Source organism: Hippoglossus hippoglossus, chromosome 5 (genome assembly GCF_009819705.1).
Source record: "Hippoglossus hippoglossus isolate fHipHip1 chromosome 5, fHipHip1.pri, whole genome shotgun sequence".
Classification (NCBI taxonomy): Eukaryota; Metazoa; Chordata; class Actinopteri; order Pleuronectiformes; family Pleuronectidae; genus Hippoglossus; species Hippoglossus hippoglossus.
Window position 1 is genome coordinate 27,226,707 of NC_047155.1, and position 16,371 is coordinate 27,243,077.

Sequence of the window (16,371 nt, forward strand, 5' to 3'; positions counted from 1 at the left end):
TTAATATAACTTAATATAAATATCTTCTCACACACACTACAGCCTAATATATATGATTTGAAACATTCAAAATAAGCAATTAAAATCGGTTTACTTGTACATTGTTTAGGTTTGCCATAATAGTAATGTTGATGATCAGTCAGTGGAGTACATGCAGTTACATATGTGTTTGTATCCAACTGAGTCTCAGTCTGCAGTCTCATCAGTGGTGTTGTTGTTCATTGAGTGTGATGGTTGTGTCAGTTGTTGTGATGTAATACACACAGACTGATTTGTAGTATTAATCTAACTGCACTGAGTGTCGTACTTCTGCATGAACACACAGGCATGAACACACTCTGCTGCTCGCTGAAGCACATCATGTTGGTGTGAGGGTTGGATCCACCTTTTATGGCACCACGACTTGGATCAGATTCTGAACACACCAACCGTTGACATTTCAGAGTCAAATGTATCTGCCATCACCAATCCACAAACTCAAAGATGTTTAATGATGTAATGTGGAGAAAGGAGGTGAAATCTTATATTTGACGAGTGAAAATGTGTCCTTTCTGACTAATGTCTTAAATTTAAATAAATTTCAAGAATTATTGATTCAATTTAGCTAATTAACTAATTGGTTCATAAAGGTATTGGCACAGCGCTATGTATACATATGCACATATATCTATGTAGTATAAATAGGCATATATCATGGAATATATAGGATATGTAGCATCAGGGACTGGTGTTTGAGTTATGCTACTTCTTGATGTCAACTGTCATTGGATCAGACAGCCTGGTCGGTGTATGACAGCAAACTGCCATGAACAGCAGAGCCCATCACATTACCCATTATGCAACAGAGACTGGATCACTGCAGATGTGTGTACAGGTACGGCGTGTGTTTGCCTGAATGTGCCTCCATGCAGATTTACGGCAAAGCGAGGCCTCTTTGATCTCCGACACTCTCGGCTGTGCTCTGCAGTGCTGCCATGAAACAGACTTTACAATTAGATCAATTCAACACAAACAGTGGTGGCAGGAGAGCGAATGAAAAGCCTGATCTATTTATGGCTTCTTCACGCACGATGACAACACTTATATGAGGTTGCGCTTAATTAGCTGGAGTGTCTCGGGTCTTATGTACCATCTGAGAGTATCCAGCTGTAATTACTACTGCCTGCTCAAAACAGCCACGTGCTGCAGAGCTCTTACATCACTTCGGCCAACAGCAACACTGCTGCACACTGGATACACACAGACCTTCTTCAAACTAAAACAATCTCTGTCCACATGAGCGTTTTGGCTCTGGATTGGTTTTTATCCCCGTCCGTATTAACGTGCCTGAAAATGCATAATAGTGAACACTCACATACACTGGGCATGCATGTGCCAGAGCAAACAGGAAGCATTTGGTTGTTAGTTGCATAATTGTCACAGATGTTGATGCTCAAATAATAGTTCATCTCCTCCACATGTAAGCAGATGTATCATTGTAAAACACATTTAACTGTACAACAATGCTTGTAATTGATTATCCACTTTGTGTTCTACATTGGTAGTCAAGACCCAATCAGCAAGCTGTTGTGATATCTATTTCTGCCTCTCCAGACTAAAATGCAGCCCAGGAGCTTTCAAAATAAATGGAGTAAGAAGCATTTCCAAACTTCTTCATTTTGACTTCTCTTAAAACTCGGGAGTAGTATGAAGGCCAGGTGTATCCGTAGTCAATCCATGTGGATGGAGCCTGAGGCTCAAACATCAGGGCGAAGGCTCCTTGACCATGCTCATGGAACATTAAAACAACAGTTGTGATGGGATCGGAGAAACAGCAGAGTTTAAGATTAAAAGCAAAGTTCATGATTTAGTCATTTTTCTTGAATGTTTAAAGCAGGGATGGGGAACGATTGTTTGGTGTAGCCTGCGAGGCAATTCATAAATACAAAAAAAAAACACAATAGCACATGCCAACAAAAATCAATTAGGTGCACCTAGAAATTCCTTGGTCGCACGAATGTGGCTAACATTTGGATGGTCTGTCTTCTATCCCCTCTGAGTCAGGGACCAAGGCGGAGTTTACACTCACACACAGACAAACAGACAGTGAAGAAGGGATGAGAGAGGTGGTTTGTCGAGTGTGAATAATTCCACTACGGACCACCAATAATAAATTATTAGCACCGCTGCTTCAGGATCACAGCAGAAGCCCTGGTTGGTCTGTCCAGTGTCAGAGTTTCCTGCTGACCTGCGCTCACTTTACAATTTAACAGTAAACAACAACACCAATGACACACACAATCCTAGAGGCAATGCGGGAATACTAACCTAAAACAAATCCAACCCAAAAGCTCATGTAAATCATAACCATCCCATCCTGTTTACTGAGCTGGATATATCCTGAGCCAAATGTTAAATATTTATCAAAAGCAATTTTTGTTAGCAGAGCAGAGCACCATTTTATTTGTTGTTTGGTTGTGTGTGGTTTATTTTATTAGTGTTTTATTTATTTAGGATATGTTCATTTTCTAAATACTAATTTAAATGTCAGACTGAATATTCTTTAGAATTAAGTTCATTGCTCTCTGAAAGGGTGTACTTGCATGATTATGCTATTACATTATTATTAAAATGATGACAATATTATTCATAACAATATTTTCAGGGACAATATATCTTCAAAGAAACTGTGTTATCGTGACAGGTCTACCTTTATATTTTTAATAATGCAACCAGTTAAAGATTTCCTTGCACAGTTACACATATTCAAGCAAAATTTGTACTGTTCAATGAAATATCCTTAACTGAATTGATATTGAATCCAATAAAAACCTTGTGAATCTGAAACTAATCGATATGGGAAGTCAGTGGCGATACCCAGCCCTAGTTAAGAAATGACCTATGTATATGGGAACTGTCAGGAAATGGTTTAATAGGTGTATTATTACAGTACTAAACGGTGCAGTGATACATTTTGGGTGCACCTAAAGGAAAAAGTTAGTGCAACCAATGTAAAAAAGTAAGTCTGGAGCCCTGGTGTGATATATGTTTTAATAAATAACAATAATTTAGTATGGCCCTTGAAGGATGTTATAAAAATTTAAATGGCCCTTGATAGATAAAAGCTTCGCCATCCCTGATTTAAAGTAAAGCACAAAGGCTGTTCAACACCGCCGCAGTCATCTTTCAAGATGTGAAGGCATCAAACTTTAACAAGGAAGGCTCCTTAAATATTTTAGGGACCAATTTATTTTCGACAAGTGGGCAGACATCTATGAATACATTTACCTTTGTGAGAACAGCAGGTGGGGAACAATGTTGACATCTAAAGGTCCTGTAGCGTTCCCTATGGAAACGAGCTGACAAAGAAGTTCTCTACAAAGTTCAATCAATCAGAACACAGCAGCACAGCTCCGGCTGCTGTACTTGATGTTGCTGTCATGAAGAGTGATGTATGTGGCCTCATTGAACGGCTGTATATGCACACACAGTTAACAGAGATTAAGATTAAGGAGAGGGGCCTATATCAACCTCATCAAACATTCAGTGTCAGACAGCATGGTTTCTACATAATTAACAGTTATCTGTGTCTAATTGTTAAGCACTTCTCTGAAGAGTCCTTACACATTAATTACCTCATCGCTTTGTTGGGACCCGTGTTGTCATATTATAACTACTTGGATCTTATTGAGTATAAAGAAGGAGGCAAGTGAAACAGTGAACCATTGATGTAGACAAGAGGAGGGGGCTACACCTTTGTTCAACTCTAACGATAAAATCATCAGCACTAATGCAGTGTCACAGTTCTTGGGTCAACATCATGACGGCTGTCGGCCCAAACCTGCCACAAACCATAACACTATGCACTCAGAAACCCTAAAAAATATAAAAATAAATAATTAAAAAGCTGCACTCACCAATTTTTGTATATTAACAATTGATCAACGATGTGCAATTTGAAAAGAGTCGATCACGGTGACAGACCACCACAGAGTTCTTTTACCTGCTGCGACAATCCGTCAGCTAAAGAGTCCGATATTTTTCTGTTGGCAGAATAGGCAGAGAGGGAATATCGGACTTATTGGTTATGTGGCCAGAAACCTGAAATGACTGATGATGCTCCTCTGTGCCTTGACCACAAGGGCAACAAAACGGTTAAAAAGTTCAGAAAATAATTTATAAAGACAGCAAACAATATCTGTTAAGTACACACTAGGGAATATAGTGTACATTAAATAAATAAAGATACATTTGTCATTGACAAAATCAGCTCCTAGTTTGAAAGAGGAAGAATGTTTTGAAAGAATAAACTTGAAGCAGTATTTTCTAACTTTCTTACAGTCCTTTTCAAAGGGAAAATAGTGTTAGTATCTAACACTGTGAACACTAGACATTTTAAAATATCAGATTTCACACTCACCAGCAGCTTTGTTCACAAAACAAAACAAAATCTATTAACTTTAAATGGAATTGCACATGGATATTAAGACATTTTGACCTCTGCACACATACAACTTGGTAACTTTTGCTTAACGCCAGGATGGTTATAAATACATTTTCCAACGTCGGTGCAGAGTGAGTGTCAAAAACGGCAAATAGTTAAACATACAGTCCCACAACTCACCTCCTAACAATCTGTTGCTCTCTAAGAATTTAGATCAACAGACTGAATGCAACCATAGACACCAATAGACATCAGACACTGAGATCACCCGATGCTATGAGGAAACCGAAACACAACAGGTGACCACAGAACCACGTGCATGGACACTTATCTGAGTAGAGAAAGAAGAGAAAGCCTCATGATTTCAACACTTCCTTGTCTCACTACAGATTGGATTAGCTCTGGATTTCTCTGCAGAGCGAGTGAAAAATGGACGAGAAGCAGATTACCGCCACACAGAGCTCCCCTAATGCTCCTACACTTCTATATGAAAGACTGGAGGAGCAAGTGTCTCAGACCGGAGGCTGGTACCACTGCTGGCTCAGAAGTGAGGTTTAAAGGGGGCTGGGTGGCTTAAAAAAACATGTATTCATGTGACTTCATGAGACGATGATGATGTCAGCAATAGTTACAAAAGAGCCATCAGCTTCAGCGCGACAGACCCACCAGCGACCTTGATCTTGGGCAGATCACATGATCCGGCGTCGCTGCTTTGCGGCTGTGCCCTGACCGAGAGAGGGGAGGGGCTGCTTGGCAATATGCTAAAAACCCTGCTTAGTGCGGGCGAGCCTTGGGTGGAACAGATGGAGGCGCCTTCTTTCTTATGCAATCCTGCCTTAGTGAAGCAGAAAATATGAGTTTTATGTGACCCCCTGGATGTCAGAGGAAACAAAGAGCCTAACGAACATCCTGGGACGAGCAGATGAGCTTTGGACACAGATGAGTATTCAGATTAACTAGAGGTCAACAGGCATTTCCCCTCACAGAATCCTGCTACCTGGTACTGCTGGGACAGATTGTTTCCCATTTTACTGAGCAGTCACATTAAATGATGTGCAGCATATTACATAAGCCTGATGCATGACACCACATTATGAATTCTCTAGGATAGGAAGTATCAATTCTGCCATTATTGCTCGGATATGTCCAGATTTATTTGTTCCAGATTTCCCATTAGGATTAATCACCTTTATAAATATGATCAAAGACAGTGAAGAAGTGGTCATTAATCCATGCAGGAGATTCTCTGCATTTTAATTCTCTGTAAATCCTATCGATTGGGCTTGTTTCTTTCTGCCTTGATCCTGTGATTATAGCCTCCAGAAATGTAATTATGTTTCTGTGAGTTTAGAGGAAAACAATCAAAAAGTGCAACGAGCGTCACCGCTACCGTGAGACGCCACAACCGAAGGCTCGGAATTCACCAAAGAGGGAGATTAAACAGGCTGAGAGACGAGGACGTGCTGGTGAAAGGCTTTGAATAATAATAACACTCGAGGAAGGGGTGAGAAAAAAAAGCCAGCCTTCTTGAGACCCCTTTCTATAAATAGCTCCGCTGGTGTGACATCATCAGAGCTACGCAAATACAGTCCAACCTTTACTTCTGTGAGTGCAGCAGAAAAGACAGAGTGTAGTGATTGTTTTTGCATTTGTGGTTGATTGGGCTGAAGACATGCAGACACACACAGGAACACATGCACATGCAAAGAGCTCTACACAAGCTACACATTTTTGTTACATATTGACTATGATTAAGGTTTTTTACAACCACTTTCCTCCATGAACAGACAGGAAATAAGAACATAAAAGTAACATACATCAATACTTGAAGAAAAATAACCAAAATTCTATGTCCACTGAACCAAAAAAATTGTTCAGGTGAATTCTGATTATCAGATTTCTTCGACTACACCTCATCCCCCCCTAATCCCCCAGCATGCAACATTTACACAAGTGTACTCACGAGTGATGGTGGCGTCTGTGACTCATGGCGGAGCTGGGACCCTCTGAGTCTGGTCTGGGGGAGCAGGAGAACAGAAAGCTGAGGCACACACTGACTGGCATGCAGTTAAAGCTCCCTCAGTCACCCATCACACACACACATATACACACACACACGCACACACCATGACTTAGCGTGCTGCTCATTCAAGCTTGGTCACAGTAGGAATGATGGCTCACGTACAGCAGTCTCATGATGTAACTGGCGCTACACAACTCATTAGCAGAAGGCAAAGCAAACACTCTCTACTGCATTTAACCTACTTAATCTATATTCATGTACATAGACTAGTACATATCCATTAAGTCTACTTAAGCCTATCTGTATGGTCGATATCTATTAGCGCCTGGGGGGTTCGACTTGGTTGTACAGCAACAGGGAGTGAAAAGACTCATTTTGTTCATCTATGTATATATTCCATATTCATTATTTTCTGAATCTAAATACAGATTTCAATATATGGCTATTATGTGAAGCTTTAATGGAAGAGGAAAGGCTTAATGCTAAATAAAATAAGTATGTATATAATCCCATTGCATTGTTATTATGTTCAATGCCTGTAAATATATTCAACATTAATCTTTACAAGCATCCTATTTACCAATGCGTCATGCCTGTATGTGTGCCCTCACGTGTATGTGTGTGTGTGTGTGTGTGTGTGTGTGTGTGTGTGTGTGTGTGTGTGTGTGTGTGTGTGTTGGACAAGCAAGGATGATCTCGCTGTAAAGGCACAACATGCAACAGCTCACTGTAGCCTACTACTGTACTGAGCTGGGGAGATGGGATTGGCTGTCAGGTCTCTATGGAAACCACTGGCTACGTTGAGGGCAGGTCTACAGAGGGAGAGGCATCAGGGAATCGAATCCTTTCTTGGCCTCCCATCCACAGCGGATGAATGCTTCACAGCTAATGGACCACTGTACAAATGACTGGGCAGGTGCGTGCCTTAATCACATTTCATACAGCTGACCAAACTATTCTAACAAACACACCGATAGACTTTTAATGAGTGGAGATTACTTTGAGGAAATTCTGCAGAAAGCTTTTACTACATGCCCTCACATACTTGCATTTTTTTTTTGCATTTCTACCAATTTTTGTAGTGCTCACTGTTCTATGCACTACAGTCCACTGCTTTATGAACTGTTGGACTGGGAAAGATGAGTTTTGCATTGATGCAGTCACCTTTATGGCAATATTAGTTGGATGCTTGTTTTATCGCTTTGCTCCTGAGTAAAAGTTGCTTGCCATTATTCTTTCTCTTTTTAACAGATATTTATAATCTGCTGATGTTGGTGAATCCCAGACTTAACTTCTGGAGTCATCATGAGGTTGTTGTTTGTGTTCTCTAGTAATAATCTTGATTATTGCTTATTGATAATTTGGTACACACACATCAATTTCCCTTCAGGGTGAATTTCACCAAAGTTTTACTTTTGGTTTATGGTCAAATACCTGCAGAACTGACATGAACATCAGCCTCAGCTCGACTTTGTGTTTGGTGCAAATTATCCATAATAACAAAATTTAAGATGTTAAACGTGTAAAACATCCCACCGGCTAAACATCAGCATCTTTGCATTGTCATTGCGAACTTTTTTGCATGCTGACATCATTGTGCCTGTACTTGCTGCTCCAACATGGTGGCGGAAATACATGGTTTATTGTCTCAGAGCAGATAACTGGACATGGAAACTGATGCAGTTAAACGTTTGTCCTCTGTTGGTGACGATGCCTTCCATTCAGATATTTGTGAGTATTTCACAGTATTTGTGAAATCAGCTCCTTCACTGCGGTTGCTATGGTTACATTGTGCGCCGTGACAGCAGATTGAAAATGAACTCCACAGCCGCCCTTCGCTTTCCTTACTACTGGCAGCAGCCCAGGGCGCCACATCTGCTGCCATGTTCCCACTGAAAACAATGGAAGCGGCAGTGGCTCGCAGTATGTTGAGATATTCAGATAGCTAATTATCAATTTGTGTCCTCACTGGCACATGTGACTGTAATGCAATGTTCGCATTACAGTGACGCTGACCTAACTTTCAACAGTCACATTAGAGAAATCACAGAATCAGCATTTTTATCACCTCGAAAACAAAGTCAGGGACCTCATGAGAAAACAAGACTTGGAAAACCGATTCATGCTGTTATTTCCAGTACAATTGACTACTGCACTGGACAAATCTATCAGGACAAAAGAAAAAAAGTCAATTAGACACTTAAAACCCATGGAAAATGAATCTACAAGAGTTTTAACCAAATCACAACAGACTGCCCGCATCACCCGTGTTCTTAAATGTCTACACTGGCTGCCAGTAAGCCACAAGACTGATTTGAAAGTTGAACTGCTCATATTTAAATCTGTTAATCAAGCTATTTCCATATACCTAACAGACATGTTAGTCTAATATAACACAGCCAGACCCCTGAGATCACTGGGGAGTGGTCTGCTAGTGGTTCCCAAACATGGAGAAGCAGCTTTCAGTCACTGTGCAGCACAGCGCTGGAACCCACTGCCTGAGGATCATAGGAATGCTCCATCACTTGCAATATTTAAAAGCAGGTTGAAAACTTTTTTACTTACAAGTGCATTTAACTAAGCTATTTTGCAAGGTCATACCATCATTGAATTTGATTTGATTTTCATTTTATTATTTTACACAGATCTATTTTATTTGTATTATTTTTCCCTTTCCACTTATTTCAAAATTTTGATACAGAAGTATCCTTTTTTAAATTTCCTGTATACTACCCGTTTGAAACTTGAAATTAGTTTTTAGCTGTGCCTTCATATTTAAATTATTTTGATTTTATTTAATAAATTGTCTCTGTGTTGTTTTTAATGTCCCTGTACAGCACCTTGAATCTACCTCTGTGTATGAAAGGTGATTTATAAAAAAATGCCTTGCCTTGCATTTTATAAAATGTTATATACTGCACAATGTGTGTACCTTAGTTTTAAAATTTTAAGAATATTAACTTAAGGAATCAGAACAAAATGTGAACAAAATCTATGTGGTAGTAATCTCTAAAATGCATATTCCCAAATATAATTAACATAAGGCTATTGCTTTTTTGTTCCATTGTTGAATTTCAAGTGTCGTATATAGTAGACACATTTACAAACTCATGCAGAATATGGACATGTGAATGAAATGATGGACATCATACTACATAGTGAACAAGAAGAGATTTACGGACATATCTTTAGTCTTTTTTCTTTCTTATCCTTTTGTTTTGAGATGCCTTAGGAGATCATAACCTGGGAACCACAGATATAGGTGGCTCACACAACACCTCACAAGTGCCCCAGCCAACCATCGGTGTTGCCAGCACACTGACATGGGCATGACCCCTCACCAGCTTCCCAAAGAACAATATCCGTAGTGTTTGCTGGAAAAGCAGCCAAGTCTGAGATAAAGCTGCTGGGGATTGCAAGTAGCAGCTGTTTTATTTAGGAGTTGTTCAAGTACCAAATTCAATCAACTGGCTACAAGGTAAGGCAATGTCAGCTTGAACACCAACACACAAGCCAGCAGCCTCATATTAAGTAGTAAAAGTGCCTCAGCATCTGTTAATGGACCTGTCAGGGGTAAGCAGCGGGTGGCAACTTGTCACCTGTAACAAAAGTACTATCGAGGAGGAGCAATTCAGAGTGACACCACATCTCATCAGGAAAGCAGGGTCTAGTGCTGTCTTAGTTTGCAGTGAGCTGCTCTTTTTCTTTCTTTGCTCGAAACATTTCAAACCTGCAGAGAAAGCAAAGGCTGGTTTTATCAAGGATGCATTGATGGCTATCAGCTAACGCTCACGTCAAGACTGTTTTGTAACCTTCTGGCAGAGGTATGCCATAATCAGGGAGAGGGAATGGAGGGTGGAGCCAATCACCCTATTGTGTGATTAAAAAAAAGGCTGGAAATAGGCAGTTGCGCAACAACAAAATGAAAAGCTGCACCATCACTCAGCAGACAACATGACTGCTGAATACGCTCTGCATGTATCACATGCTGTAGAACTTTGCTGCATCTTCCTCACAGGAACACACACTGTGCAGAAATGGCGGATCCTTTTTGACCTGGTGAGAGTTGAAGCGCAAGGACGCTGGAACATCAATCACAGGCGAGGCCTTTACAACAGTTGTCATGATAATAGTGATGACTGAAAGCAAATATCTCTTATCTCTTATCCCTCTTCTTAGGGACATTTGGCAGCAATCTACACAAACCGTAGAGATCAACGTCATGGTTGCATGTCCAACAATACCTCCCGCTTGGTTCTCCGTCTAGTCTTAGAGAATGTGAGTTATCCATATGGGAGATGTTTTCAGTCTTTTCACAGCCAGAGAGAAAATTTACAAGGAGGAGGGAGTTTGTCAGTTCGAAGAATACTGCTGGATGGGTTGCTGCATGTGCACTCACTTTGTGGTGTAGATTTGATTTGTTAAACCCCTCCCTCGACAGCAGGGAATGAGTAAGACCCCCCAGGGGCCATCATCTTGCTTCTACAGTACAAACAACACAGATCTTTAGCGGCATTCAGACTGGAGTGACGCTGACAGCCACATCTCTGGTCTGACTCATCATTGGAAACTGGTCTCTGGGGAACCTGGCTGGATTAAGGGACTTGGTCGTGTGCATTGAGCACCGAAGGCTGTCTGCCGCAGACAAAGGGCAGCTCGAGGCTGACATAATTGATTCATCTGGTAAAACTCTCGGTAAAGGCCAACTTGCACGAGGTCCTATGAGCCATGCTAGATTTGAGGCCTCAGTCATAACTACCAAGATCAGATGAACATAGTCAAAACACAGGCATTGGCAGCCTTCACATTAATCATCAATGGACAGCAAGTTCAGTTCAGGAGATTTCAAAGGAAATACTCTGTCTTTCTCAGACTGCACTGGGGATATTGAATCATGACAGCAGTCCATCTATATCTGATGGCCAATGCACATTGATGTCAGAACAAGAATGTACAAAAAAACACTGATGGTTTGAAAGAGTGATAGAAGCCAGTTATGTCAAACTTGAGTGACCATCTCTAAACAGAGCCCATTCTCCCCATGACTCATGAACTGAATGATTCAGGCGTCCATTCATGTCCGCAAACATAAAAAATGTACCTAAAAATGGACAACACCTGACCATTCACGTACACTGGCTATGTGCATGCCAGCGTGGACAGGAAGAAGATTGTCCCCTCTGCAGTTGATTTCTTATTTGTAGAAAATACAACGCATTAGAAATGACAATGGTGAAAATGTAATTTCTTGGACCGTCTTGGTCGAACTGTTAAGCTGTTTACAGACATGAACAAAAATTCCACACAATGGGGTCCAGACATTCTCCAGAGTTTGCCTTTCACATTCAGGCGCGTTCACAACACAAGATCCTTCGTGTTCAGATGACCGGCAGATGGAGGGCACACATATAAATTCTGCTGCGAAAATCACGTGTTCTTGTTGACAGCACATTTACACTGGTGTCGGCCCTTATCACCAATAATCTCCAGTCCAGACAAAAATGCAGCCCTACTACACTAAAACAATATTTAATTCAATATTTCCACAAACGTTCTCCATTTTAGGAGTTTGAAACTCCGAGTGGTGTGGATGTCAGGTGTAAATGTAAATGATGCATTTAAAACTAAAACATATTAGTATGGGAGTTGGTGAAGGGTTTAGAGTGGAAGGAGGTGTAAAGTTTCTCTAGGTAGAGGGAGTTTTTTTGGAGTCATATTACTGTGCATTCATCATAAGAGAAAAAAGCCAGTGGCTAACAAAAAAAATACACACGAAAACATCACTACCCTGCTTGCAGTCGGGGAAACGGAAGACACAGAATGGGGAAGAGGTTGTGAAGTAGAAATTCAATCATCATGGATTTGTTCAGTGAGACACATGATCAGTTTATTGAGTGTGAGTTCTGTTTGACAAAAGCCATTTTGCAGATTTTGGCCTTGGTTTGCTAATCACTTCTACATTTATGCAGCAGTAAGGACACAAGTGAGTGTGCAGCAGTGATATCGTGTTTGTGTGTGTGTGTGTGTGTGTGTGTGTGTGTGTGTGTGTGTGTGTGTGTGTGTGAGTGTGTGAGTGTGTGTGTGCCTGTGGATGTGAGTGATTAAAAGAAAAATCGTCAAAGAGCTATTCCTGTCTCTATGGTCACTGTCTCCCTCCTCCGGCTGTCCTGCCTCAAAAATGCAACAACACTCCTCTAGCCAGGGTCAGAGGACACATGCACTGTGCAGCTCCACATTGTTCTGCTACCAAACCTGAACAGGCCAGTAGGTCAATGGGTCACATTTTCATATGGAATTTCCTGACAGATGTTTTTCTTACGTCCTCTTCCTGTGTCATCGCTCAGTGAGAAGAGGAACAGAGACAGCATGTGTTTAACTGACCTGAAAGCTAACAGTCAGAGACAGGACAGGTGCGAGTGTCAGCTTTAGACATGTACACCTCAACACCTCAACCACCAACATAAAAAGTCCTGTAGTTGTGGATATAAATATTCCCTATATCTATCTACTACTTCCATAAATCTCATGTCTACCTGTACTCGGCTCACATATCTCGGGAACCGTTCATCTTATCAGCTTTACACTTGGCATGTGTATTCTTGAGGTCCAAAGGGAGAGCAGTGTTGATATTGGTGGGATTTAAACATGCAATGCGTTCGATATTAAAAAGCTTTGCAGGCGACCAGCGCTCTGTAGCAGCGGCTGGGACATCAACGACAACAGAATCCCAAAATGGAAAATCAGAACAACTGACTCTGCGTACTCAGTAGAGCTTCACGAATCTTTGGGTAAACAGGTGAGCATTTCTTTTTGCAGCAGGGCTTTAATTGCTGCCATTGGATTACTGCAGGTCATTTTTACATTTTCAGAAAGAAAGCTGCAACCAGTTTTAACACAGGTCAAGCAAACAGCCCATTCCAAACAGGCAGGTTTAGAATAGGCACTACACGAGGGGTTAACAATGGATCAAATGACACTTTGTGGGACTGAGAATTATCAGATAACTTTATCTATACTCCACTGAGCATTTTACCATCTTTCACCTCAAGTTGTTTCTCATGCTGTTTCATTGTTTCGGTTCAGTTGCACAGATTGTGCTATTATCAAAAATAATAATAATGCTATTATCAAATCAACATAATCGCCAAATAAACCTTAAATCCCTGTTTCAACAGTTTGGAACGTTATCCAGAAATTTCACAGCCATACAACTGTTAAAAAAAAAAGGAAATGAGCAAAGTCGGTGAAGTGGGATTGTGGAAAAAAACAGCTTCGGGCTGACCTGGAGCAATTTGGAGTGGTGGTTTGAACCTGTACCATACACCACACGGAACTAAACAAAACACTGCACACTATACCAAACAGGGCTTTATAGATGAACACAAACGAGGACACAACTTTTGAAAGAAAAGCCAAAAAAGGATAATGTTTTACAAACAGATGAAACCAGAGAAGCGCTGTTTGGATATGAAGTGTATCAGTTTGTTTAGTGAAACCCATAAGGAGAAGAACACCCTACAGTAAAACACAGTGGGGCTCCATCATGCTGTGGGACTGCTGTGTTGCCTCTGGCACTGGAGGCCTTGAATGTATCAGAGGGATGACAGCATCACAATATTACCAAAGCATTTCACAGCAAAGTGTGTTACCCAGTGTCACAAAACCAGGGTGGAGGTGAAGGTCTTGGGTCTTTCAGCAGGACAATGAACCACAGCGGCACAATAGAATGGTTGAAAAGGAAAAGATGAGCTGTTTTAAACTGGCCAGCAGTGAGTCCTGACCTGAGGAAGCTGAAAATGGGCTTTCACAATAGTCGGATTTACAAATGGATTCATTTAAATTTATTTCTGTTTAAAATTCAGGGGTCCCAGTAATTGTGACTAGTACTGTAGGTACATCTATGCAACTACTGACTGAACTACAGTTTAAATATGATTGCATTTCACTTGGTTATTTCCCAAAACTCCAGTTTGTTTCTTTGCTGTGTTTATTTGACAGTTGGATGGAATGATACAGAAAACATGCTAACAGGAAAAAACATTCATACGATTAACATGTCTACGATCAGAACTTTTATATTAGTAATGTATGAGATGACAGCATGACAGGCATCAACCATAAGCTGCTTTCAGACTTGCACTGAACTCCACAAATCCTTTGTATTTTCTCCGGCGGAGGTGCATGTGTGAACGCAAATGTCAGAGAGCCTCCGCAGTTTGTGCTGACTTTCTCCACCTGGCCTCTTAGTATAAAGTCTACAGAATGTTAGGAGAATCCGGTGTGAGAACACAGCAGGGATCCCCCGCTGGATTCACTGTGAACGAAAGCAAGAAAAAAAAGAAAACAAACATCTTGCAGTGAAAAAGTGGTTCCAGAGAAGACACTGACGAATATGTCAAGAGAGTTTGTGGTGATAAGAGCAGATGAAAGTGTCAGGGGGCTGTTAACATGATCACGTGATTCCACAGCGGAATTAATACGACGTTACATAATCCAGAGGATTTGTTGCTGTTGTGAATGCGTCTGTGCAGAGAACCTCCCGCTGCGTTGTGCATGTGTGAAAGTCCCAATTCTCATGTCATGTCTGAAAACGGCTACTGATAAATATAGCACCTGAGTCTGTATCTGACCTCGGCTAACGGAGCTTAACAGTGAGTCTCAGCTCATTGTCTGTTTTAGTGAGACCACATAAAAAAAGCTCTAAGCCATAAAGTAATCATGTATCTGCCACCAGTCACACATTCTTACAAATTCTTGCTGGAGAGGTTCACAAAATGGAGTTTTGTGCCTGCTTCCTCTAGCTGCCATCTGAGGCTGTGCACAATCACACAGTTGCACATGTTTCATTAACTTCAGAACAAGATTACAACAAGATGTCACTGCAGCGAGTGTGTTTTCAACAAAGACAAGTGACAAGGCAAGAAAATATCTTGTCTCTGGTTTTAAGATGATATATTTTACAGGTGTGACCCTGTGTTGTCACTGATGTCTTTTCAGTAAATGGCTACATGATTGTAATAATAGTATGAATGGATTTTATGGATAGGTGTTTGTGTGTGTGCGAGTGTGTGTGTGTGTGTGTGTGTGTGTCTGTGTGTGGTCACAGTGTGGAGCCGGTAAAAGGACCAACAGAGGGCAGTGTTTTTTCACTCACTGAGGTCTGTCCCACTTGTCCCTCTGGAGAGACTTCAGAACAAAAGGACAGTGTCGACACACCGTTAATCTAAAATCTACTTTCATCGTGGTTCACATTAGGCCAAAGGCACATGTGAATAATTAATTTTCTGTGTCATTGCATGGAGAAAGAAACCATCTCCAGTAGAGAGCTCAAAAACTGCTGTATTCATTTCTCCTTTCCCTCTACACATCTAACACATGGCTGATGTTTTATTGAATTTCTGCGTTTCATCCATATGTTGTGTTCTCGCAGACCACCACCTGACCTCAGGTCAGTTGTTTGATTAGAAACCACTGGCTGTGTGTGATGTGTGAAACTGAGCCATGTGATTAGAGTTTGTTGGTCAGCTACAGAGCCACTATCAAGCTCTGCAATATATCATCTTTCCCTTCAGAGACATGTTGACTGACAGACAGTGACAGGGATTATTTAAGTATGCACAGTTCATTTAAGGGGCTTCATTCTGTGTGTAATTCTGTGTCATTTCAAATATGTGTGAAATTCTGACATAACAGAAAGCTCTCATTGTTATCAGCTGTGGTGTTCCTCCATTTCTTTAATTAGGCCTAAACACCCTTAACCGTATTACAGTGACACTTCCGAAAACGCTTTACTTTATCATTATACAACACAGCATCATATCAAAGTGGGAGGGAGTCAGTCCAGGAAAGTGGTGTGACAGCTGGATTAAGGAACAGAACAACAGCTTATATCTATCATTAATGAGTTCTCTGTTGTGTTTGTCTG

At 40.9% G+C, this 16,371-nt stretch overlaps 1 protein-coding gene across 5 annotated transcripts in view; it reads right to left on the minus strand.

Moving 5' to 3' along the window:
- The window catches only part of iqsec1b (IQ motif and Sec7 domain ArfGEF 1b), a 199,272-nt gene that overhangs the window by 81,294 nt on the left and 101,607 nt on the right, over nucleotides 1-16,371 (minus strand). For 4 of the 5 annotated variants that reach the window (XM_034585126.1, XM_034585125.1, XM_034585124.1 and 1 more), the window contains one exon: nucleotides 6,387-6,440. In XM_034585126.1, coding sequence (XP_034441017.1) covers nucleotides 6,387-6,440 — 54 coding nt within the window. Of the gene's footprint in view, nucleotides 1-6,386; nucleotides 6,441-8,937; nucleotides 8,941-11,943; nucleotides 11,948-16,371 lie in introns of those variants that run through there. The other variant, XM_034585131.1, reaches the window with a different exon arrangement.